The sequence below is a fragment of the Guyanagaster necrorhizus genome, assembly GCF_019112545.1.
Source record: "Guyanagaster necrorhizus MCA 3950 unplaced genomic scaffold BT62scaffold_30, whole genome shotgun sequence".
NCBI lineage: Eukaryota > Fungi > Basidiomycota > Agaricomycetes > Agaricales > Physalacriaceae > Guyanagaster > Guyanagaster necrorhizus.
Genome location: NW_025064909.1, coordinates 158,806 through 179,731, shown reverse-complemented (window position 1 = coordinate 179,731; position 20,926 = coordinate 158,806). Strand labels below are relative to the sequence as shown.

The 20,926-nt window shown below is 47.8% G+C and overlaps 10 protein-coding genes across 10 annotated transcripts; 5 read left to right on the top strand and 5 right to left on the bottom strand.

The window, feature by feature from the left end:
• Positions 1-2,225: 2,225 nt before the first annotated feature.
• Positions 2,226-3,829, top strand: BT62DRAFT_922714 (uncharacterized protein; the record flags this gene model as incomplete). The annotated part of the gene is made up of 7 exons (XM_043184428.1): positions 2,226-2,318; positions 2,359-2,526; positions 2,597-2,672; positions 2,930-2,964; positions 3,113-3,254; positions 3,347-3,542; positions 3,685-3,829. The coding sequence occupies 7 exons, from the start codon at positions 2,226-2,228 to the stop codon at positions 3,827-3,829; spliced, it is 855 nt and encodes a 284-aa protein (XP_043035787.1).
• A 210-nt stretch (positions 3,830-4,039) lies between these two features.
• Positions 4,040-6,550, bottom strand: BT62DRAFT_443263 (cytochrome P450). The gene is made up of 12 exons (XM_043180906.1): positions 6,252-6,550; positions 5,872-6,196; positions 5,663-5,811; positions 5,486-5,601; positions 5,329-5,434; positions 5,251-5,264; positions 5,006-5,195; positions 4,870-4,951; positions 4,695-4,811; positions 4,620-4,630; positions 4,446-4,563; positions 4,040-4,386 (listed from the first exon to the last, which is right to left on the bottom strand). Exons 1-12 carry the CDS (start codon positions 6,436-6,438, stop codon positions 4,311-4,313), a joined length of 1,491 nt encoding a protein of 496 aa, XP_043035786.1. The 5' UTR covers positions 6,439-6,550; the 3' UTR covers positions 4,040-4,310.
• A 444-nt stretch (positions 6,551-6,994) lies between these two features.
• On the bottom strand, positions 6,995-8,132 carry BT62DRAFT_443349 (uncharacterized protein). The gene is made up of 3 exons (XM_043180907.1): positions 7,866-8,132; positions 7,313-7,797; positions 6,995-7,261 (listed from the first exon to the last, which is right to left on the bottom strand). Exons 2-3 carry the CDS (start codon positions 7,658-7,660, stop codon positions 7,088-7,090), a joined length of 522 nt encoding a protein of 173 aa, XP_043035785.1. The 5' UTR covers positions 7,661-7,797; positions 7,866-8,132; the 3' UTR covers positions 6,995-7,087.
• Positions 8,133-10,282: 2,150 nt separating this feature from the next.
• On the top strand, positions 10,283-10,699 carry BT62DRAFT_443172 (uncharacterized protein). Its single transcript, XM_043180905.1, has 2 exons — positions 10,283-10,455; positions 10,520-10,699. Exons 1-2 carry the CDS (start codon positions 10,352-10,354, stop codon positions 10,593-10,595), a joined length of 180 nt encoding a protein of 59 aa, XP_043035784.1. The 5' UTR covers positions 10,283-10,351; the 3' UTR covers positions 10,596-10,699.
• A 2,271-nt stretch (positions 10,700-12,970) lies between these two features.
• Positions 12,971-14,364, top strand: BT62DRAFT_1010549 (uncharacterized protein; the record flags this gene model as incomplete). Its single annotated transcript, XM_043177665.1, has 2 exons — positions 12,971-13,898; positions 13,955-14,364. The coding sequence occupies 2 exons, from the start codon at positions 12,971-12,973 to the stop codon at positions 14,362-14,364; spliced, it is 1,338 nt and encodes a 445-aa protein (XP_043035783.1).
• Positions 14,365-14,575: 211 nt separating this feature from the next.
• On the bottom strand, positions 14,576-15,959 carry BT62DRAFT_996672 (uncharacterized protein; the record flags this gene model as incomplete). Its single annotated transcript, XM_043190600.1, has 5 exons — positions 15,833-15,959; positions 15,072-15,777; positions 14,739-15,014; positions 14,642-14,689; positions 14,576-14,610 (listed from the first exon to the last, which is right to left on the bottom strand). The coding sequence occupies exons 1-5, from the start codon at positions 15,905-15,907 to the stop codon at positions 14,576-14,578; spliced, it is 1,140 nt and encodes a 379-aa protein (XP_043035782.1). The 5' UTR covers positions 15,908-15,959.
• A 725-nt stretch (positions 15,960-16,684) lies between these two features.
• Positions 16,685-17,907, top strand: BT62DRAFT_1010547 (uncharacterized protein; the record flags this gene model as incomplete). The annotated part of the gene is made up of 5 exons (XM_043177664.1): positions 16,685-16,876; positions 17,281-17,286; positions 17,329-17,431; positions 17,493-17,801; positions 17,858-17,907. 5 exons carry the CDS (start codon positions 16,685-16,687, stop codon positions 17,905-17,907), a joined length of 660 nt encoding a protein of 219 aa, XP_043035781.1.
• A 265-nt stretch (positions 17,908-18,172) lies between these two features.
• BT62DRAFT_936122 (uncharacterized protein) lies at positions 18,173-18,610 on the top strand. The gene has a single exon (XM_043187073.1). The coding sequence runs from the start codon at positions 18,405-18,407 to the stop codon at positions 18,582-18,584; it is 180 nt and encodes a 59-aa protein (XP_043035780.1). The 5' UTR covers positions 18,173-18,404; the 3' UTR covers positions 18,585-18,610.
• Positions 18,611-19,187: 577 nt separating this feature from the next.
• On the bottom strand, positions 19,188-19,738 carry BT62DRAFT_1079400 (uncharacterized protein). Its single transcript, XM_043179484.1, has 3 exons — positions 19,556-19,738; positions 19,432-19,502; positions 19,188-19,380 (listed from the first exon to the last, which is right to left on the bottom strand). Exons 1-3 carry the CDS (start codon positions 19,618-19,620, stop codon positions 19,232-19,234), a joined length of 285 nt encoding a protein of 94 aa, XP_043035779.1. The 5' UTR covers positions 19,621-19,738; the 3' UTR covers positions 19,188-19,231.
• BT62DRAFT_1010545 (uncharacterized protein) lies at positions 19,630-19,993 on the bottom strand (the record flags this gene model as incomplete). The annotated part of the gene is made up of 3 exons (XM_043177663.1): positions 19,630-19,751; positions 19,798-19,837; positions 19,892-19,993. 3 exons carry the CDS (start codon positions 19,991-19,993, stop codon positions 19,630-19,632), a joined length of 264 nt encoding a protein of 87 aa, XP_043035778.1.
• Positions 19,994-20,926: the final 933 nt, after the last annotated feature.

The window sequence follows — 20,926 nt, the reverse complement described above, 5'->3', positions numbered from 1 at the left end:
AAAAACACATATTATAAGAGCTTTATCAAAACATCACTTCATGATCGACGAGCCCTCGACTCGCGCGAGTGGTCGATTCCCTTCTGAAAAAAACAGTGCTCGCGGCAAGGAAAGCCAACCGGGGACGGCCATTCCGCGCCCTCCTGCGTGGTGGCATTGCATCAATATATCTATAAACGATGGACCTATGATGTGAGTCTTTACCTCCATCCTCCATCTAAAGGGTATCGTATCGCCTTGTCGCTGCAGGAAACCTCGCACCGCGAATCCATCAATATCTGTACCGATACAAATACAGGCATTGATCGTCTAAGCAGATCCCAGTCAGAAGTATAAAGTGGTAGGACCCTCGGGCACGTACATCATAAAGCACTTCCTACGAGAATCGTGGACCGAAACCACTCCTTGATGTAATCCAAAGAAGAATAAAGAAAGCAACGCCATTGGTATGCGCTGCGCTGTGCAGAGGCAGAGACGATTTACTGAGAGATGGGTTCTACGGGAACATCGCTCTGAGAATCCCACCAGCGAAGCAGCTCCGAATCAGGACATGCGAATACGGTGCCGTTCAGTGGATATCGAATAGAACCTGCACTCTGTTACAAGACATAAGAAAGACGCAAGCAGTTCAAAGGTTGATCCCTACTAAAAGTAGCGACAATGCAACAAGACACCACCTAAAGCACCCAGACCAGACGGCAAACCCTCCTCAAGAGCGCTCTCTCTTCCACAAGTTTGTAGACGCGATCCATTCTGATGTAAAGGCCTCCTCCAGATGATTGGCCTCGGCGTTGGCAGCCTCTGCACAGATTTATGCACCTGCCACCGAAGATACCAAAGGATTGAGGTCATGACAATAACTCTTTGGTTCCCCTCGACGAATACGGTGCGACAACCATATGAGGGCCCTGCACGGGAATGGAAGGATGTGCCTGGTTCACAGCAGTGGTTTTCAAATGTTGACACTCTAAGAGTGGGCCGGGTTCCACGGTGGGTAAAGTATCGGCACGGCCATCGGCCGATATACAAGGACCAGCCATATATCTCCTGCGGTTATATCGCGTCCATTGTCTGATCATGCGTGTTATCTTCGTCCCGATCCTCCGCCTAAAGGATCTCGCCACGTCGGACGCTGCAGTAGTCTTCGTTTCTGGGACGTTGCAGCACGTACCGGTCAGTACATAGACTGCCCACGCATGCACGATACTTGCGTCGGCCTACGTACCAGGCACGCGCCTGAAGCAAATATCAGTCAGAAAACCGCAGCAGTAGGACTCTCGGCACATACAACACGGACGAATGTGCTCCCTACAAAGGCAAGGCCTACTCAGGATTCGGTCACCGTGCAAGTACATAACTTTACGGGTCAAGTCGTTTGGGATGGTGACCAGCTTCATTAATGGATCCAAAGTAGAAATTTGTGCCCACATCGTCACGAATAACTGAAATGAATGGAACCGAGGGTCCGTAAAGAGACATTTCATTGCCGGCACCTGGAGGGGTCGTCTCATTCTGAGCATCTATGCTCTGATTGAAAAAGGTGAAGGCAGGCCCGGTCTTTGGGCGCGCGCAGGCTCTGCGACAAACGACAGTTCGACAAAGTCAAAATTCAATGAGAGAACACACACTGATCCTATTGCGTGACGTTGTGGATGTTCTCTCGCTTCTACCTCCAAAAACTTCTATCCTCCCCTGCCCTTGAAAAAACTGATGTTGTTGGCGTCGACGAGCAGATTTGGGCGGGTGCTAAGCACACATTGGTACAAGTACTGCGGTATATGACGACGACACATACCTCTCTCTAGACTCTGGTTTACAGCCGGGCCGACTGCACTTGAGCGCATATACCGATGTGAATACGGCCTCAAGGTATTTGGTGTATCTTGCGTAGTTCCATGCTCTTTGCTGACAAGAAAGCAGAGTAACACACTCTCACTCCGACCGCGATGGCTTTGAACTGCATGCACATCATGAGCCCGTCCGCCAACTGCAAGTTTCACAGGCGGGCCACAATACGCACCTTCACCATACCTCTCTCTGATCATGTGTCCCCCTCTAATCCTGGATGCACACGACGTTCTCTGTGGTATCACCGTCCGGTTCTCCAAGTCCCGAAGAAGTGCATACAGTAATTTTCCAAGCAAAGTAGAGAGCCAACAGCTGCCAGTAAAGCACGAGATTGTCGACCTACCAGGCATTGTTAGAGGCGACGCAATGGAGTGTCAATGAGCGTACCGCCACCACCACCGCCATACGACGTAGCGACCGTCCTTTCGGACCACTGTCTCATCCTTTTCCTAGAAACCGGCTACCGCAGAGTGCGTGCCTCGGATGAGGTGCTATGCCATCAATTCACAGAGAAAACAAGACGGACGACATGATGGACAAAGAGGAAGAGGAAATAACCCTAACCCTACGGAGAATGCATCGCCGGTCCGGGAACGCCGGCCGCTTGCAATCACATCCTCGTTCAATGACGCAGACGTGTACCTTTTCGATGTTCTGACAGCAGCCGACGCTCTTCCAGTGAGCCTTTTACGGTAATGGTGCAAGAAGCAACATCAATTCCTGCTCTCCTTCAAATAGCTATCTGTAGAAAATCGCACACGGATGCATCCTCTTTGGAGTAACTGCGAGGGAATTCGAAGGATCCATCAACTCGTCCTTCTCGTGTATGTATCCACAGTAGTTGTTATTCTTACTTCTGACGGTGCATATTGAAAGGAGTAGACTGCCCTTAGGCGGCTGGAAATTAATACCACTCTCACGACCGTGGAGCATAAAGCCACAGAATCGTAAATCCCGAGTCCGAATCCGTATATTTCGTTGGTTCCCAGACCGGTTTCGAGAGAAAAAATGGTTACATACTAACAATGCAGCCCACAGAGATACTTTTACTATCATGGTTACGATTTTGCCTTGTATTCAGACTTTAGAAAACGTAGGGAGGCAGAACTGGACCGGGTTCAATATCTGCGAAGGGGAGGGGGAAGCCTCACTATCGTCGCCAGTCATTTTTATACCTTTTCATATCGAATCCGTTCTCGTCGGCTGATACCTTCCCCACAGTAAGACTGAACTGTTCCCGCGCCGGATAAACCAATGTTCACAGGACTGGCTCCGTCATTGTGCCGGTATCGACGACAAGAAAAATTATGGGAGAATCCATCGTCAGGGCAAAATTTTTCGTGGTCCGAGGGATCTTTGCCTAGTGCGGTCTGGGTCGCGTTGGAACGCAGCGTTGGACCGGCTAGGTTGGTCTGCTCGCCTCAGCTTCATGCTAAGCCTTGCTTCCCATGTTTCGCGTCGAGTCGAGAGCACTCAGTGAATTTTTTTTTTCGTGGAGTGCTGCGCATGGAACAGGAAGATCACGGTGGTCGGATAAACGATCAGCGCGTTCTCTCTCCCCTTCGCCGGGCGCCGGGCGTCGTGCTACTCTTCAAGATGATATCACAGGGCTTCAAAACTCTTTCAGTTGCTGTCAAACGGGGTGGAATCAAATGGGATCCATGTAGCACGGCTACGTCTCGAGTGTGGCGAAGGTACGGTACAAGATCTTGTGCCTCCGTCGGGCTTGACACTCCGCAGAAAACCGATACACGCTCCCTCCCCCTCCCCCCCCCTGCGGTCCGGAGATCAAAGCGGCAGTCCTCGACGTTGATGGTTTGTTTTCTAATATATCAGATTAATAGACGCTGCGGTCAATATTACCGGCGGCAGTACAAGCCTTGCTTCCATTTCCACACTGCCCTATCCATCTGTTGGTGACAGGATGCTTGGGTTCGAGTTTCCATCAGTCGCAATCATCTGTAGTTGCCGGCTCATCTGACTTGAGGGGCAATCGTCCTCGAGAAGCACATCACGGAATCATATCACAGAACCCATGATCCTGATTCTTAGGGGTCATACACATCATTGGTACACACAGAAAATGAACACCAAGGTCGATAGTCGATAGCTGGCACAAGTCCGTCAAAATACAACGAACAACAGGGACAATAATTCCTGTAAATAGCGAAGACGAAGAGTGTACGTATAACTAATATTAATAGTAGTAAACGAAGTAGTAACTTTATGTTACTATTGGCTATGCAAACGCGTAGAGTACGGGATAAAGTATCGAGCATGGTAGTGGCGTACTCGTAATCTGAGTGGGGGTGATAGTATACAAATGCAATGCAACAAAAAAACAGCGGAGCCCGCAGGGGAACGAAGAACGAAACGGCAGGAGCAATTGTCCGAGTATTAGACATCGGCGTGATCGAGGAATAAACGAGAAGGAAGGAAGGGGGGGTACGAAAGCATCGGAACTAATGGTGGTGTGAAATGAGCTCCGCAGCGCGTATTGACCGTGGAGTTATGTTACACTTGAAAGGTGCGGGGTGGCTGCCTCGTGCGTGAGACCGTGCTGTCACATCTGCGGAATGGAGAAACCGAACACCTACCTGACACTGCCATGGGTGGGATCGAACACAGGCTCGTCACCTTTCACCTTCGATATATCGAAGGACACAAGGGCCATAGAACATACAATGTACGTAGTCGCCTGAGCCAAAAGACGTCCTGAAAGGAGATGATCAGATTTCAAGAACGGCAAGTTCCCCGGCATGACAACTTGCCTGGACATATCCTAGAACGAACAAGTCGTAAATACGATGCATGGACCATTGTTGAAATGTCAAAAATAAACATACCGTCTGCCAAAGCCAAAGCTGACTTCACGGGGATCTCGTTCAGAATGAGGACCGAGGAATCGTTCAGGGTTGAATGTCATTGGGTCTTTGTACACTTCGGGATCGTGCGTCATGGCCCTATTCGCGAGATACGTTGAATGGAATGAAGGAACATCGGGACGCTGTGGCACTTTACCATATATTCGCAAAAACAACCGATCCTTTCGGAATGAAGTACCCTTCAAAGACATCATCCTCGAGAGTGCTATGAGGGATGCCTATCGGGAATGAGCAATCCGGAGATATCAAGCTAAAGGGAGCACAACACGTACCAATGGGAGCGACAGGATGGAACCGTACAAGCTCCTTGCACAGAGCGTTGATATATGGCAAGTCTTCTTGGTCATCGAACGTGGGGAGCCTTTCCCCTCCGAGTACAGAATCCAGCTCAGCCTGAGCCCTTCTCTGAACGTCAGGATACAGCGTCATCAGAAGGAAAAAGGTGTCCAGAACGGCAACAGTCTAAAAAATTCATGAATATCCGAAGAACCTACTCATTCCATTTTTGAAAACATACCGTGTCAGCGCCGGCTAAAATTCGTGGCGTTTGTTAGTGATCCAATCGGGGGTAAGTAACATCGAAGCGAAAACGAACCCGCATATATCGCGCCTGCAGCCCATTTCAGGTCATGCTCGTCTACGTCTTCGTTTTCTTGCAAAAGCAGATTTGACACGAAACACTCCGGGGCTTCGCCTGTAGCCTAGATCACAGGCGATCAGTACATTCTCCATGCGCATCATCAGGTACACACAATTTGCCTCTTGACCATGTCGTAAGGTATATTTATCATGTTACGCAAATCTTGGGCCCATTGCTTGGCTTTGACTTGGAATCCCGCGCCGGGTATCCACTCCGGAAGATGACGCACTATCAAAGAAGCGGAGTTAAAAACAGAACAGAACAGTGGGGGGTAGACCAAGCCACATACGCATCGGGATAATATCGACCAAAAATTGGCCTGGAGTAGAGGCAACCGATAACTCTTCCATCGCACAGTTCACGAGCGCCACCATTTCATCGTCCTCCTTTTTTACTTCGTAACCATAGGTGATGCGGAGGACCAATGCCGCGACGTCCCTAAAAACCGATCAATATTTTTTTTTCCCCGTTACGGCAGGCAGACATTGCACGACTCACTGAGAAATATGCGAATGCAATTTTTCTGGAGAGTCGAGCAGCCGCTTCATGAGGTTCAGGGCTTCTTGCTCCTCCATAGGATAGAACGTCCGTATCGTTGACTTGCTGCCGAGGACAGAGTGGAGGAGTTTGCGATGAGCACGGAAGGTTTCGCCGTATGGAGCCAAGCCGATTATATCGTTCCAACCCATGAGCTCACCGGCCATCACTAAACTTGGACGCTCGGAGTATATCACGCTGCGTTTGTCGAGGAGTGCGTAGGCGGAACGGTACGAATTGAGGACGATGAAAGATTGACCAAACATTGACAGGGAGCAGACATCGCCTGTCGCGACGCGTCAGGATTCAGTTATGAAAGCAGAAAAAAAAGTCAAACCTACCCCAAATTTCAGCCCATCTGGCAAAAGTTAGCCATGGGCGGTCGGTGGGCATGTCAAACATGTTGCCGATGATTGGATAACCACGAGGACCAGGAGGTAGAGGTGCGTGTCGTTTGGAAAGTAGACGTTGAAGAAAATATATGCTAGCAAGGAAGAGGACATAGTCCAAGAGAAGGAAAGAAGCCATAGCGGCAGCGGCAGAAAGCGAAAAGAGAACGCAGAAGAAGAAAAAAACGAATATCGAGGTTTATATGAGTGCCTTGTTATATATGGACGGCGAAATAGCAGTGGCTTTTTGTGCTTCCTCGGAAAGACAATTCAGGGACGACCAAATCTGTATCTTGACAATAAGATTCGAAATTAGGTGAGGGAGCAATTGGTAATGGGCGATCCGTCGCAGTGTATGCGTCCCTTAAGTCGGAGGGCAGCTCTCCCGCGTCACAGGAATGGGTTTATAGACACATGCATAGGCACATTCGAGTCCCATGGAGACATTCGCACAGCAGCGGGCGGCTTGCACGGACGTCGGATGCTGATGCGTGATATCAATGTTGAGCTCAGTCGGGAACTTGGGTTTGGATGGGAACAATAAGGCTGAGACCCCCGGCATGCCATGCAGCTGCGGCATGTGAACCTAGAAGACGACGGTATGTTTAGTATCATTGATTCATACCATACAGTCTCGAACTTACTGGGTACTTATGGCTACAATTCATTCGGCGGATGACAGTGGGTACGTTCTTGGGAGACAGTGGAAGTGATGGGAAAAAGCAATGCCTGATCTGGCGCCGCCGACAGTCGGATCAGAGCAACGGCGTCACCAAAACGGAAAAAGGTCACCGCCACCCACTTGCAGTCGAACTTTGCAGCATTCGATATAAACGTGGGGAGAATAGAGTCGTCCGTTCCAGACGTGCTCGTATTCCAGGAGAATTTCTCCAGTGATTGCACGGTCGCAGGCTGCCCGAGTAGCCGGGGCTAGCCCGGATACCTTGGCAATCAGCCGAGATCTGGATGCGTATCAGGAAGCAAGCTTAAGCATCTGATTCAACGAACAATACCATACGCGGGAGGTACAAGGTCGTACGCGAGATTACAGCATTGTCGCGGTTTGACATCATCAGGGAAGACCTGAGGATAACAAATACCGATCGGCGAACTGGAAAATCCAGATTTTTTTCGAGAAGTTCTGTGGCGTTAGGCAGCTCGCGTACCCCTCCGCTCTCCTTCTTTAGAAAAGTTCCAATTTTCTGTGGCCTGAGACCTGGAGAAAAACGTTGCAGTAAGTTGCTTGCCCTATTACGAAAGCCGGGGGAAATAATGAGTGGGCGCTGACCAGAAACAGGTATTTGGCTCAACTGTTTGAAAGCTATTCCGAGTTTTTGTAGCTTTTTGTCTATTTCGAGCATGACGATGGAACGTGTCAATCTTTAACAAAGATGTTACTTGAAGCTCAACAATTCAATGGACACACCATCTTTGTATTCATCTTTTGGATGTTGCAACGGAGTTGCGTTGCTTAACCGGGACCCAGCTTCAATTGAATCTTTGATACGGCGAATGAGACGAAGGCAATCAGTTCCCTCGGAATCCAAGGATTTGTTAAATGAATACCATAAGTTCGGTTCGATAAGCCCTTCTGTCCTAGTAGCAATGCCCTCACATCTTGAACAGCCGTCGGGATTTCGCAGTGATGGGGGAAGACAACAGATTCTATCACGTGGCATCCCGCCGGCTCGAACTTTCTCCCCAGCCCCTCATTGTCAGCGATGATGAGTCACCGAAATTTGCGGAATCCTCGTTTGTCTGATCACCGGTTGCTACAATGTGATCTCTCTCCTTGACGACATTATTCCGAGCCCAGAGCGCTAGATCCTTACACAAAGATCTTGGGATCCTGCGAAAATCCTTCTACAAAGGTGCAGGCACAACGCAGAACTTGAAATACCTCTCGTTCAGCTATGACCGGGTATGTGGTACCAGTAGACATTGGAGCGTACTAGTCTGGATACCTGCCTCGTGCTGTAATGAAAGAACGCAGCACCCTATAAGGATTGACCATGGAATCAATCCAAAAAGCAGTGCCCCAACACTAACGGTACCGAAGTCTCAAGGAACGGTTTCCGATCGTGCAATGAATCTGTTATCCCCTTAAGCAGGTCCCCGCCAGCAATTAATAAACGCGAGGCGGATGAAGTAGGGCTGCTCAGAACCCATGCGCTTCCCGCGTCCCGATCCCGCGCGCGACTCCAAGGGTCAACGATATTAGAATGACCTGCGACCCTTTATGTGACAGCGCATGGCAAGCCACCTTTAGCTTGAGGTCTGCATATCTGTTACTGACGCACAATCAACCATCATGTGGAATCAAACAGCAGATAGGACAGACTGACAACAGTTTCATCACGGAAGTTTTCCGATTGTCTATCGTTGACTACCCGGGAAGATAAGTCGCAGAAACCGGTCATTGCTGGGACGAAAAACACGCCTATGATATGGGCATAGCATCTTGGCTCCAATTTCGAGCAATCATTCCAGAAATAAAACATGAAAAGATGCGCTCGGAGGTTACCATCAGTGACGAGCGCAATCTAGCGACAGGTATCTGGGAAAGCCAGATGTCACAGCACAGAATGACAGATACATTTGTTCGACCGAGATGGGTAGATTGAGCAGAGATCCGTTTCCTTCCAGCGCCGAGCTCGGTCATAGATGCCTGTATCAAAATGACGTTAAAATTCGATTTTCAGATTAATGATTTAGGGAACTCACGAAAGCACGCAAATGTCGATGCATACCCGTTATTTTCGGTATTCAGCAAGGGTCGAAGGATTATAGTTCAGTTGGGGCTTTAATGAACACGCGATCAATTATCAATTTGCATCTATACGCAGGGAGTTAAAACAAGGCCGGAAGATTCCGCGTACGTTTTTTCTATTTTTTTGCACCTCTTCTGTTCTTGAACTTTGATTCCATCGGGCGAAAAGGTATATTGTCGATGGGGAGTCGATGGGAGCTTCAAGTTGGAAGACTTCGAGATAGCGTCGGAAGGGGGATTTTGAGTGCCCGGCGACAAAGATGACCAGAATGCACGGGGACTGGAAAATAGGGAGCATGATTCCAAATTCAAATTTATTTGCAGGGATCTCACGGTCACGTACTCAGTATCCGGCCCCGACCGTTCGCGACGTGTCGCGAACGGTGACGACTTCATGCGGCATGCTACTTGACGACCACACTACCCCACCATCCCTCTTCTGTTGCCTTTGTTTCTTCATTCTTACTAAAATTTAAGTGATGCTTTCATTCTTGGCGCGAGGAAGGATTGACGAAGCCAACAGGGGGGGGGTCCGTATTTGATTTAATCCATTCGCTTCGCTGACAATGACTCGTAACATTCCATAGGCATCGTCACGGCTACACACCAGGTTTAAACTATAATTTCTTTTATATTCTTTTTATTTCAGGTTCGATGCCGTCCTCGGTGGGGTGACGTGGAAACCAAGTTGCCGTGCCACAAAGTCGGCCAAAGGAGGGATATCTCTTCAATCTAGTTTGCCAGTCGGCCATGAAGATTATTGAACAAGGATGGTTGTTCAGGGTCAATGCAAGATTGACGTCATCTTGACGCGCCACGTCCCACTTCTTGTCTTCGATCGATCCGATTTTTTTTGTTTTCATCTATGATATATAGTCGCACTTGGACCAAGATCCTTTCCTCACCCTCTCACTCTCTGTCGCTCGCAGTCATAAACGTAGTAAATTTTCTCTCCCACCCACCTCCCTATATACATTTCTTTTCCTTCTATCCGTTCCCTGTTTTTCTTCTTCTATCACTACTACCTGTCCTACGTATATTCCGTAGTTGCCTTGGGTGTCCCCTTTCGGGCGCTGGAGAACTCGGCCTCTCACAATGTCATCATTGATCCTAACCTCACTCCCTCACATGATAAGATCTTCAAGAAATTTGCTCCGTCCAGAGATCCAGGTATTGCTTCCATCTATCTGAAAAACTGGAGCTGTTCTATCTGGATGATCAGTCAGGTACCAAAATACAGCGCTTTAAGACGCTGATGGTTGCCTAGGTACTGATCTCTCAGATGATCTCAAGTCCCGAAGATTGGTCAGAACGAATTTATTTATCCTCAATTCCTATTGTTCGTCATCCCTGCGAAGCCACCTCACTGCGGTACTGCAGTCGCCAGTTTGTGTCATCTTTTTCTTCGTTCTCTCATGGAACTATCATTTTGATCATCTCGTTCCGCCAGCTCGTTCTTGAATGATCTTGATGGAACCTTAGTAGTATTCAGTTTCGGGTTATTATTGTACATTCTATGGACATAGCCTTGTCCAAGGGTAGAACATCCTTGAATACTAGGAGCATCAATGGTGTAGACGAAGGGAGTATTTTCTGTATCGTGACCTGCCTTGAAGAGCTTAAGATCAGCTGCAGGCGATGAGTATGGTTGCAATTAATGTTGAGAAGCAAATCGGGGTATCGGAGCGAACGGAATTATGAACTTTGTACCCACGCGATGTTGCGTTACCATCGTCAGCTTCAGTCTCTCACTACCACCATCACACTAGTTCCGCAATTATGAACCGCAGATATGTAAAGTGATAATTTTCATGCTTATGCAGAATACTAATGGTTTCTTAGTGAAGACGATATCCAGCCAGGGCAGCAGTGGACAGAACCGCCGCCGTTGCACTGCTGGAGGTCAGGGATATCATGGATATCATTCTTGAATCGCCAATTAATATAACCTGAATAACCTCTCTTGTTGACGGCTACCTCGCTCAGTTCTCTATACCAGAAAAATTTGACCGATTGGCTCGTACTACGATGCTCCTGAAAATACATGTCTGTATTCGGGAATATATCGTATTGTATCGCAGTCATCGCAGTTCCACGAAGATTCACGCGTACCAGAAATTCATGGCTTTTTGGCCTCGACTTGTCCCATGGTGCATGTACATCATGGACAACATCATTGTCGAATATGCAGACTTTATAAAGTCGATCGCCCCTGATGATGTGGATTACTTTGCGAACACGCCGACTTACCCAGTCCAATACATGCACGAAATGATATCCCTAGATGAGGTCAAGAGGACCCTCACCACCTCATTCCCGGGACTGCTCATCAATATGACTAACCCTTGGGTGGTCGCCGTTGAACAGGACTGCAGCCCAGCCACTAATCCTAATTTTATCTCTTCAGTGCCATATCCCGAATCCACCTGTGAATCCGCCAGAAATAAGTAGGCGAATGTTACGATGCACGGGTTGTGGATCTGAATTCTTCTCCGCATCGTGCCATTCTGCACGCAGGAACGGGCACGCCGGAAGGGCATGTTCAATGTTTTTTTTGTTCCCACTAACCCTCGTATCTGACGTTTTGTATAGTGGGGTACCCCGAATATCCCAAACCACGAGATTACCTCTTTATCCAATGGGTTGTGCAATGGTACTATCTGACCGAAGAGGATAACAGCATTGTGCGAGAAAGTTTTCCTAAGCACATGGGAGTGGCGCGGCGGTGGTGATTTGCCTTGACTTCACCTCCTTCCCTGTGGACACCTCAGTCGGGCACTTCGATGCATACCGACAGAGGGTCGGCGAATCAGAAGCATGATGGAGGACAGTATGGGAGGAGGCAAACAAAAATAGGGATTCGGAAACAAGCTGTTGCTAACAATTATACCGTGCCGTAGATGTCCGCTCACTAAGCTGCGGTGGGAAAATGATGCCGCCGACATGCATCCTTATTCTAATTCAGATATCTGGTGAGATATAACTAAGGCGTAACATTCAACGGGACTAAGTAACTTGCAGGTAATGATGATTACAGCCAGTCTTCAGACAAGCGAAGGACTCTGAAAAGACTCTGAAATTTCGGGTCGGGGCACAAAGAGCCTGACGGAATGTGAATGTACAGTTATAAATGCGTTGATCTGCGGTCTCTCTGACATTCATGAAGCCTAGGATAGGATCGCAGTGTTCGGGGGAGGTTCGTATTAAGTCCTACGAGATGGTCAGAGGATTTCGCTGTCACTGGATGACCTCCTTCTGTTCCTCTGCTTCCTCTGGCTGATGGCGACGGAACCGAAAATTCGATCCGTTTTGAGATGTCACACTTGGAATGCAGTCGGATCTTCTCTAGATCATGCCTAGGGATGTAGTTGTCGATAGCATGGTGTTGGTCATCTTATTGAAATTCATGATGTTGTTTTCGCCTGATTCCTGGTGACTCGAACTGCAGCACACGTTACGATAAACGATCATATATATAACGGACCTACACGACAGAATTTGATAGATACGCCCGAACGCTACAATACCTCGATTCGGCCAACAGCTGCCAGCTAATATGGGTCAGCTAGCCAGGTAATTATTAGTCAATGCTAATAATGACGACCCTTTATATCTCTGCAGGATGAGTAAAAACAGTAATTATCAGCGATTAGCGACAAACGTGAATGCGGGGGCATAATCCGACTCAAAAATGACGTCAACCACGAGGTCCGTGATAAAGGATAACTATCAGCGCCTCGCTGCTCTTGACTTGTATCCGAAGCATTGTTGCTATGGATTTTGTCACCCTAGCCTGCTGAAGCTGACTGAACCCATCCAGGGAACGTTGTCTGCACATTTTCCGAGGCTCGGACCATTGATCGACCGTCTCGACAGAGATCAGACAGGTCCTATTTAGTACATGCCCGTCCCGATTCTACCTTCGGGTAGAGTAGCTTGGCCTTCTCCGATGTTGGCTTTTGTTGCTTATTCCCTTTTCGTCTTTGAATGTTGTCTTGGTCACAATGGATCGGGCTTGGTCGCAGGTAACAAGGCCTCATATAATAACTATTGGTGGCTTTTCACGAGTCTTCGTCTCCCACCAACGCCCCACATATACTGCCAGTGCTTCTCCATAAAAGTTGCCTCAAAAATGTCTTCGCCCTACACGCTCATCAGTTCAAATTACGGCCTACCAGCCACTTGCGAGGACCTATATCACCACCTCCGCTCCGCGTCTTCTCTCGATGATGTCCTTGGACGTCACTTCGAATGGATCAACATCCAGCGCTTGGGCCCTTTGGACAGTCATAGCGACCCTTTCCTACTGACATTCGTAGAGGCCCTCTCACACCACCCTTCGATAACCAACATGTTCCTCAGTGGTTTGAGTTGGGGTGATTTCGGGTCTCCCATTCGGTGGCATCTCACTATCACTGCGTTCCCCAACATCACCTCACTTGAGCTAGAGGCTGTCAGTCTTGGAGGGATCGAGCTTTTCTCCCTCATACGCGCATTTCCGAAACTCACGGAGCTGACCTTGGATGAAGTCAAGCTTACTAGTACCAACATCTTCGCCGTGCATGCGAACATCCAAGCATTCGATGCGCAAACCATCCGGAATAATCAGCACGGCCCTGAAATCTCGTCTTTCTCTATCTCTGTTGGCGAAGGCACCACCAATACGCTTGACCCTTTTATAAGGATAAATTCCCCCGTCTCATTTCGCCGCCTTGAAACTCTTGCGATCGAAGGTACAGGAGGGGAGGATGTCATTCGTCAGATTGCAACTCTGATCGACATCGCGGAACCTTGCGACTTGTCGGTTAATTGTGTGAGTTTTGATCTAGGTAGGCCTTTTGCCCCATTTACCGGGTATCGGTTTCTGAATATGCAGGTCATACAGCACGGCCACCACCCCTTAATCTTGCTAGTGTCCACTCTCTTGAGGTGATGATTCCCCTGAATGGTGAATATAACTTTGAGCACACAAATGACTGTTTGCGGTGGTGGGCATCGATGTTTAAGCAAGTCCCAGAGATAAACAATCTCACTGATATTTGTATCATGGTCGATGTTGCCCCAAAGACGTATCCTTTCCTGCCCACGGGAGGGAAGGCATTTTCATGGATTATCTTTGACGAGATTTTGTCGGACCAGAAGTTCAAATTGACTGAGTTCTCGGTAGTGCCTAGACCTCTGGACCTCTCTGACATTGCCTTCAACATGAGGTTTTATGACGAGTGGCTCAAATCCGAGGCTCTGGTCCAATGTTTCGAGAACCATCAAGGCCTCAGTCTTCGATGGGATCCTTAGTCTTTCATTACCGACAACAGTCTTACATGCATGACATTTTAATTGAATATAATTCTAGGACCGATAATAGAGGCAGTCATACTCTTCTCATCGTGATGATATCTCTTTGGAACGGCTTTGCCACTCCGGCTTGTTCCCAGTGTAATTAAGTTTGGACAAATATATTCTGTTATTGGCCGCTCAACTTTCCAGTGCCGCCCATCTCTTCTTGCTACGACTCTTTCATATGTACCCGAATGGTCTCACCTGAAAATGCATTGGTCCCATTTCCTCATACCTTCTTTTAACTTTTGGGAGACAGACATCTCCCAGCCACCGAACGATTCTGCTCCACAACGCAGCATCTGGGGTTCCAGGCTTGAAGACCAACGCACGAAACGAGACCTGCCAACGACAAAGTGCTTCGTCCAGCTCGTTCCACATCCCTACGATCGGATCATCCGGATCTGGAAGTGTAGATTCGTCGATGTCGCTGCATGGATCCATCGTAATAATCAGTGTTTGAATCTGCGTTGGAGTCGTCACCATGCTGAACGATCTGGTGAGCCATTCGAGGGGATGAACGGTCTTGCAGTCATCTTCCAGTTCAAAAACGCAATCGAAAACAGAGATGTATTTCGAAGGAATTATAAGTGGGGGAATCCGGCTTTCTAGGACGATGATCAGTACGCGACGTTGCTGCTAAACTAGCCAAGACGTAGAGATACCTGAGTTATATCCATTGCAAACAAACTCTACCCCATTTCTAGCGAGCGCCAAAAGAACAGAGAGGGACACAGTCACCTGTTCACTATTGTTGCCCTGGTAGAATAGTGAGCTCAACCCACTCGTCCGACATGGGGATTGTCGACTAGCAAACCGGGTCGCCAACACCTCATCATCGGGTGTAATTATGGTTAATGTGGGCTCGGACAGCTGAACGCCTTTCTGCTCTCGCCCGATCATCCCCCACTGTTCCGGTCTCTCGACCATGGCGTCAAATTTACTGTAATTAACCCATTGTGCCAAGGTAGTAATGTGCATTTCTTCTGTCCAAAAAGATTCCAGGTTCGGTACAGAGTCCAACATAATTTGATACTGGACCGTGCTACAGGTTACGTGAAGCAAGTCGAGATTCGTGACGTTAAGAAAAGTGCCTCGCCATACGCCAACCTCATTGGGTGACACAGACATATCGGCGCATCCGATACTTTGGAGCCGCGTATTCTTCAGAAGATCCATGATGGCGTGATAATATGGATCCGAATATACTTCTTGATCAGCAGCATAGAGATCGAGCATCGCGAATCCGCGCGAGAGTAAGTTGGGAAATTGCTGAAGGGCGTTGTAGATTTCCCGGACAGAAAATTTGTTAAAGTTGAGGATGTCCGCAGAAAATAACTCTTCAATCGTGTGAGAGCGGCGGCTGCGGCGCTGAGAAATGTGAAAACTCAGAATATAGAAAGCCTAACTGAGAGAAACCACTTACTCTTCGCGAAGGAGCCATAGTTGTTTGACGGAGGCGTGAGAGGCAAGCTGTTCCAGAATATATACCAGATACCATGTACTGAAACGGAAACAAGGAACGCCCGGAAGTAGCATCAGTCGCGGAGTTGCTTTGTTCTGTATTACATAGATAAGCCACTCATCAACTAGTAACAGGGGGCCAGAGCCTGATGACAACAACGCTTGTTCACTGAAAAGATTTTGCACGTTTCTTTTACATTTCTTCACGAGAACGGAACAAGGTTCAAGTTGAGATTTAGAAGGGAGTTGGGCACGTGCCCGTGGTACGCGGTCTTCCGCAAAGCCGGCCCGGGTTGTAGCGTTCCTGTTTTCGATTGCACAACAGCGTACGATTTCAGCATGATTTCTCCTCAGACCATCCGCATTGCCTGTTTTTGGTTGGCTCTATATTTAGAGAGAACAAAAGTGGGGTAGCCTATCCGGGAAGCCGGATACAACCAAAATGAATTTGGGATCTGTGTAACACCGCGCATTCCATGTCTCCTTCTTTCTCGAATTCACTAGCAGGACGTTTCCCCTAACTTCCTTCGCTCTTATTTTTATTTGAACAGGCTCTTCTGCTTGTCATAATTGCTGTCTAGCTTAAGCATCTAACGCTACTTCACAACTTCGGTCAAACAACGAGAACCTCAAGCTTCCTTCGCTCACGTTTCAGGCATTTCTGAGAGAAAATGAGGACAATGTGGCGCAGATCCCTTGGCTCTATGGTCCTCTCAGCCATTTACGAGGTCATTCCACAGGCAATCTGGTCTTGTCGTTCGTAATTTTCTAGGAAAGAACCGAAGCCCTTTTTTGTCATCCAGGAGAAAGCCGAATGACGGGGACGCTAGACCAATCTACAGTCAAAACATCGGCTGGCTACTGCGCAACCTGGAATTGGTTTCAGGCTTGTCGTCTGGACAGATTTCTTATGCGTATTAATACAATTCTACGACCTGCCTACCGTTCTCTTCCTCATACATATGCTGCTGCGGACCTTCTTACCTCTGCCATGGTTCGCAAGGTGGTGCGGCGGTGTCGATGTTTCAATCTGCAGTCGCAGCCCTGGGTGCACCAACGTTTAAGGCTCTTCGCCTGTGTACTAAAACTCAGTTATTTTCCTAGATCGAATCCAAGGTTATGAATACGGGTCTCGCTGGACATCTCTGGAGCTATATATAAGTCTGTAACGCTATTGGATCTCAAGCCTTGTTGTATCCTGTTTCGATGGGCACAATCATGGCGCCCGGACAAGACACCCCGCTCATTGGCTGATTTTCAGATGTATGCGAAGGAGGCGATGCATTTACTCCTAGCTGCGGATATCATGAAATCTCGAGAGAGGATATAGCGATTCATTCTGAAAGTGCATTGACGAAAGATTTTGCTTCGTCGTGTTCCCTCATCTTCATTCTCTCACCATGATTCTAGATCATCGTGCGTGTTTTTTCTCCGCATCTATAGCTGATTCTTAACTAGCTCATCCCAGTTAAGGCCTTTTCTCAAGAAGAAGCGAATGATGACGATTTATACGGATATGTACCCACCAAAGGCGTCACACTCATGTTTGTCATTCTATCCGGTATTTCTACGCATGAGTAGGCGCACCTTTCTAGCCGCGGATTGATTTTTATTTTGGCTAGTGACGCACACCTTCCAAGGCTTGTACTACCGCACGTGTTGGATAATCCCGACCGTCCTCTTAGCTGGATGCTTGGACATCTTGGGATGGAGTGCGCGATTTTGGTCGAGTATCTCTCCGCGTCTCGATACGCCCGATACCATCCAGTATGCTCAACCATTTTGTAACCTAGATCGTACTTTCCCCAATTTGAACAGAATAACGGCTACAATTATCGGACCTACGCCTCTTGTTGCCGCCAATTTCATCACCCTCGGTGCAATTATCCGTATTCTTGGACCGGCCTACAGTAGACTGAGACCGAGGGCCTGTAAGCCTTATTGTGTTTCTACCTGTCTTGTCACTCACGGATCACTCATACTTAAGATTATATCAACCAGAGTGATATTGGCGCATATAGGAAGGATCTGACCTAACTTCCATCCTTCTTTGAGTTACCAGACCATTGCAAGGCGCATAGAACCTTCCTGCGTACTACCTAGTAAAGACGAACAAATGTCACGAAGAGCTACTGCCAACGACCGGGACCGACTTCTGGTAATGGAAGAGATCCCTTTAGAAGAGGGCCAGCCCTTCAGTGATTTCCTATAATTGAGACGATAAACAGACTTCGTTCTCCGCCTACAAAGGCTTAGAATTGAGTGTAAGAACAGTGAAGAGAGGAAGAAATAGGCTTTCTCACTGGAGATCTCGTCCAAACTGGCAGCCAAGCCGCTCTTCGGTATCGTGTACGCCTTAGATGCTCCAAGAAAATGTTGCAGACACATCTACGAGACGATATTGTCTCGACTTGTGTGCAGGTGTGGTGAGGAGAGCCAGGTTTGATTGTTGACGTCGCCAAACATCCTTTGCCATCGACCATCACGACGACAACAACCTTCGTTTTGTTCTTGCTGCTATGTTCTGACCCTTCATGGCTCGTCTGACGCAGCTACAGTTGACACAGGCTCCTTCATTTTGGCGATTCTACTGGTTGGAGCGAGTATCTACAAACTGGCACTGCACCTCGCCCGACAAGCAGCCAAGGTTCGTAAATCTATTTATCAAGGCAAAATCGATTGAGAAACGTACCTCTAAAGCATTTAGCCGATAATAGCTTGATTTCTTCCTGACGGGGAAGAGCTTCGGGCAACCAGGTGCCCGAACCGTCAGCTCGGCATTAGATAAACTAATTCAAGTGGCCGATGAGAGACCTTGTAGCTGTAAAAAAAAATGGAGACCCCAGCGCTCCCTAGGCCTCAAAGAATGGCCGAATCGACGTCACGACGAAACGTTACCTTTGCTTTGTATTATGTCCACTTCTTAAAGAAGTTTTATTGTCTCCTGTCCTGCGCGCATTCAAGGTGCATAAATGTTTATGTCTGACCGGATATCCTATGAAGTCAAGATTTCCAGAATGTTTAACCAAGCCCGAGCAGGTGAAAAATCTCATTTCATGCATATATAATACTGATCTTATTATAAAACCACCGCTTGTGGTGCTTTCAAGATCAGTCGTCGCGCTTAAATTCAAACCGGTTTTTTTACCCTCCGATATGTATGCCAGTGCGTTATGTCCACAGTGCGAAGGGAAAGGCTGGGGTCGCTAATCGTGCCACCCGGCGTCCTTTCTGGAGGCGGAGTTATATATGTAATTTCCTTTATTTCTTGATCCATCCACAATGTATTTCTGTATAGCTAGCCACTCTTTACTGTCCGTCGATTTACGTGTTAGGAATGAAACATCGTTTATCCCTGAATCTAGGTTGCTGCACCTAGCTCAATAACGCTCTCACTTTTCTGATCTTCGATGGCTCGGTCTCTACCCATCCCTCTTCCAATCAGGCGTCCAGGATGAGCAAAATTCAAGGTGTAGATTGCCAAGATGACCATAGCACCGTCGAAGCCATCTGAGTCAGTTGATAAGCCATGTATAAAGGACGCGAGGAAATAAACCCCACTAAAGTACACCTGCGTGTGGATGATCTTCCCATTCCACCCATCTTCGAGTTCAATAGTCCTGTAAATTTCCCTGTACAAAGACTTTAGGTGAGAAACAAAAGAGAACACTGCGAATTAACATACCGAATGATAAGACACACAGTGTTGAAAGCCAAAGCTCGAATCATGTACTTTATTTTCTTGTCCATAACTCCGCGTTAATTGGGCGACGGAAGAGTCGTTGAGGAGACGTTCCGATTCCGGTGCCGAGTGAAAGGTCGGTCGTACTTGTACCTGAGAAGAAACTCACAGCGCAGAATGGCGTAGAATACGCTGACGCCTACGAAAGGATTAGTCATAGCCACGGAACAGCTTTCTGGACGCACCAAGTTGGAAGCCAATATCCCCAAGCATCACGTCACTTCCCTACGTTGGAAAATAGGTCAGATCAATATCGGCGTCGAAGAGATTAAGTCTCACGATATTGATTCCATTAATATCGTTCTCTGAGCTAAGTACGACAGCATCATTTGCAATCCAGCTCGGCGATTCATCATTCTCCCGATATGAATTTGTGAACATAATCTGGTGAGAATTTCCAGGATCTGGTATGACAAAACCGCATTGTGCGACCGAATCCAGGCCACTCGATAGTCCGGCTGTTCATTCTTTTCTCCGGTATTCTATCGAGGTTTCGGTACGTTTCAGTACACTTTGCCTTCGGAGATTGGGGTGCCAACGTCGCTTCATTTATGCTGCTCACCGAGTCGTTCGGCTGTAAATGGGATTTGAAGAGATGTACGTTCCAAAGGATGTTAATTGTTAGCTGGAGTTAGTCGCAGATCATTACTTCTTCTGTTGGCCTATATTTACAACAGATAATCACGCTCATATGGGAGCGATAAAAAATCCGGACAATACATACAAACGAGTAACAGCAACTCTTGCAGTTAAAACATACGTAAAGGAAAAGGGGCCGACAACCAGAAAATTCATCGATCTAAGTTCAAATTCACTCGGCATTTGCCGTTGTTGGTTTTCATCGATCCACCCTCACTGAAACGCGACATTTCTTTACCAGTACGTGCTTTGAACAAAAATCTTTTATATGTCCCTAACATTGAAGATATGATATAACAGTTACTTTTCTATCACCAGACGGCTACATCTGTCCCGTTTCGTGCTCCACCATAGATTATTGTTTCCTGTGTATACGATCCACTTACCGGCGCGATGTCCCCATCCGACATGTCGTTCATCGAAGAGCGCAGACCAGCTCCTATCGACCGACTTTTTGTCGAAATTCTCATTTACATATTTCATATGTGTGTTCTGGACCACGGTTCTTACTTCGAGCATTTCGATGCTAATGACTACCAGAGGGGCCCATGGAAGCTTGGGCAAATATGCTCGCCCTGGAGGCAAATTGCCAACAACACACCGACTTTGTGGACACATATATCACTTGCCGATGACGGCGTCGTGAAGGATCCCGCGTCTAGGTTCAAGATAGCA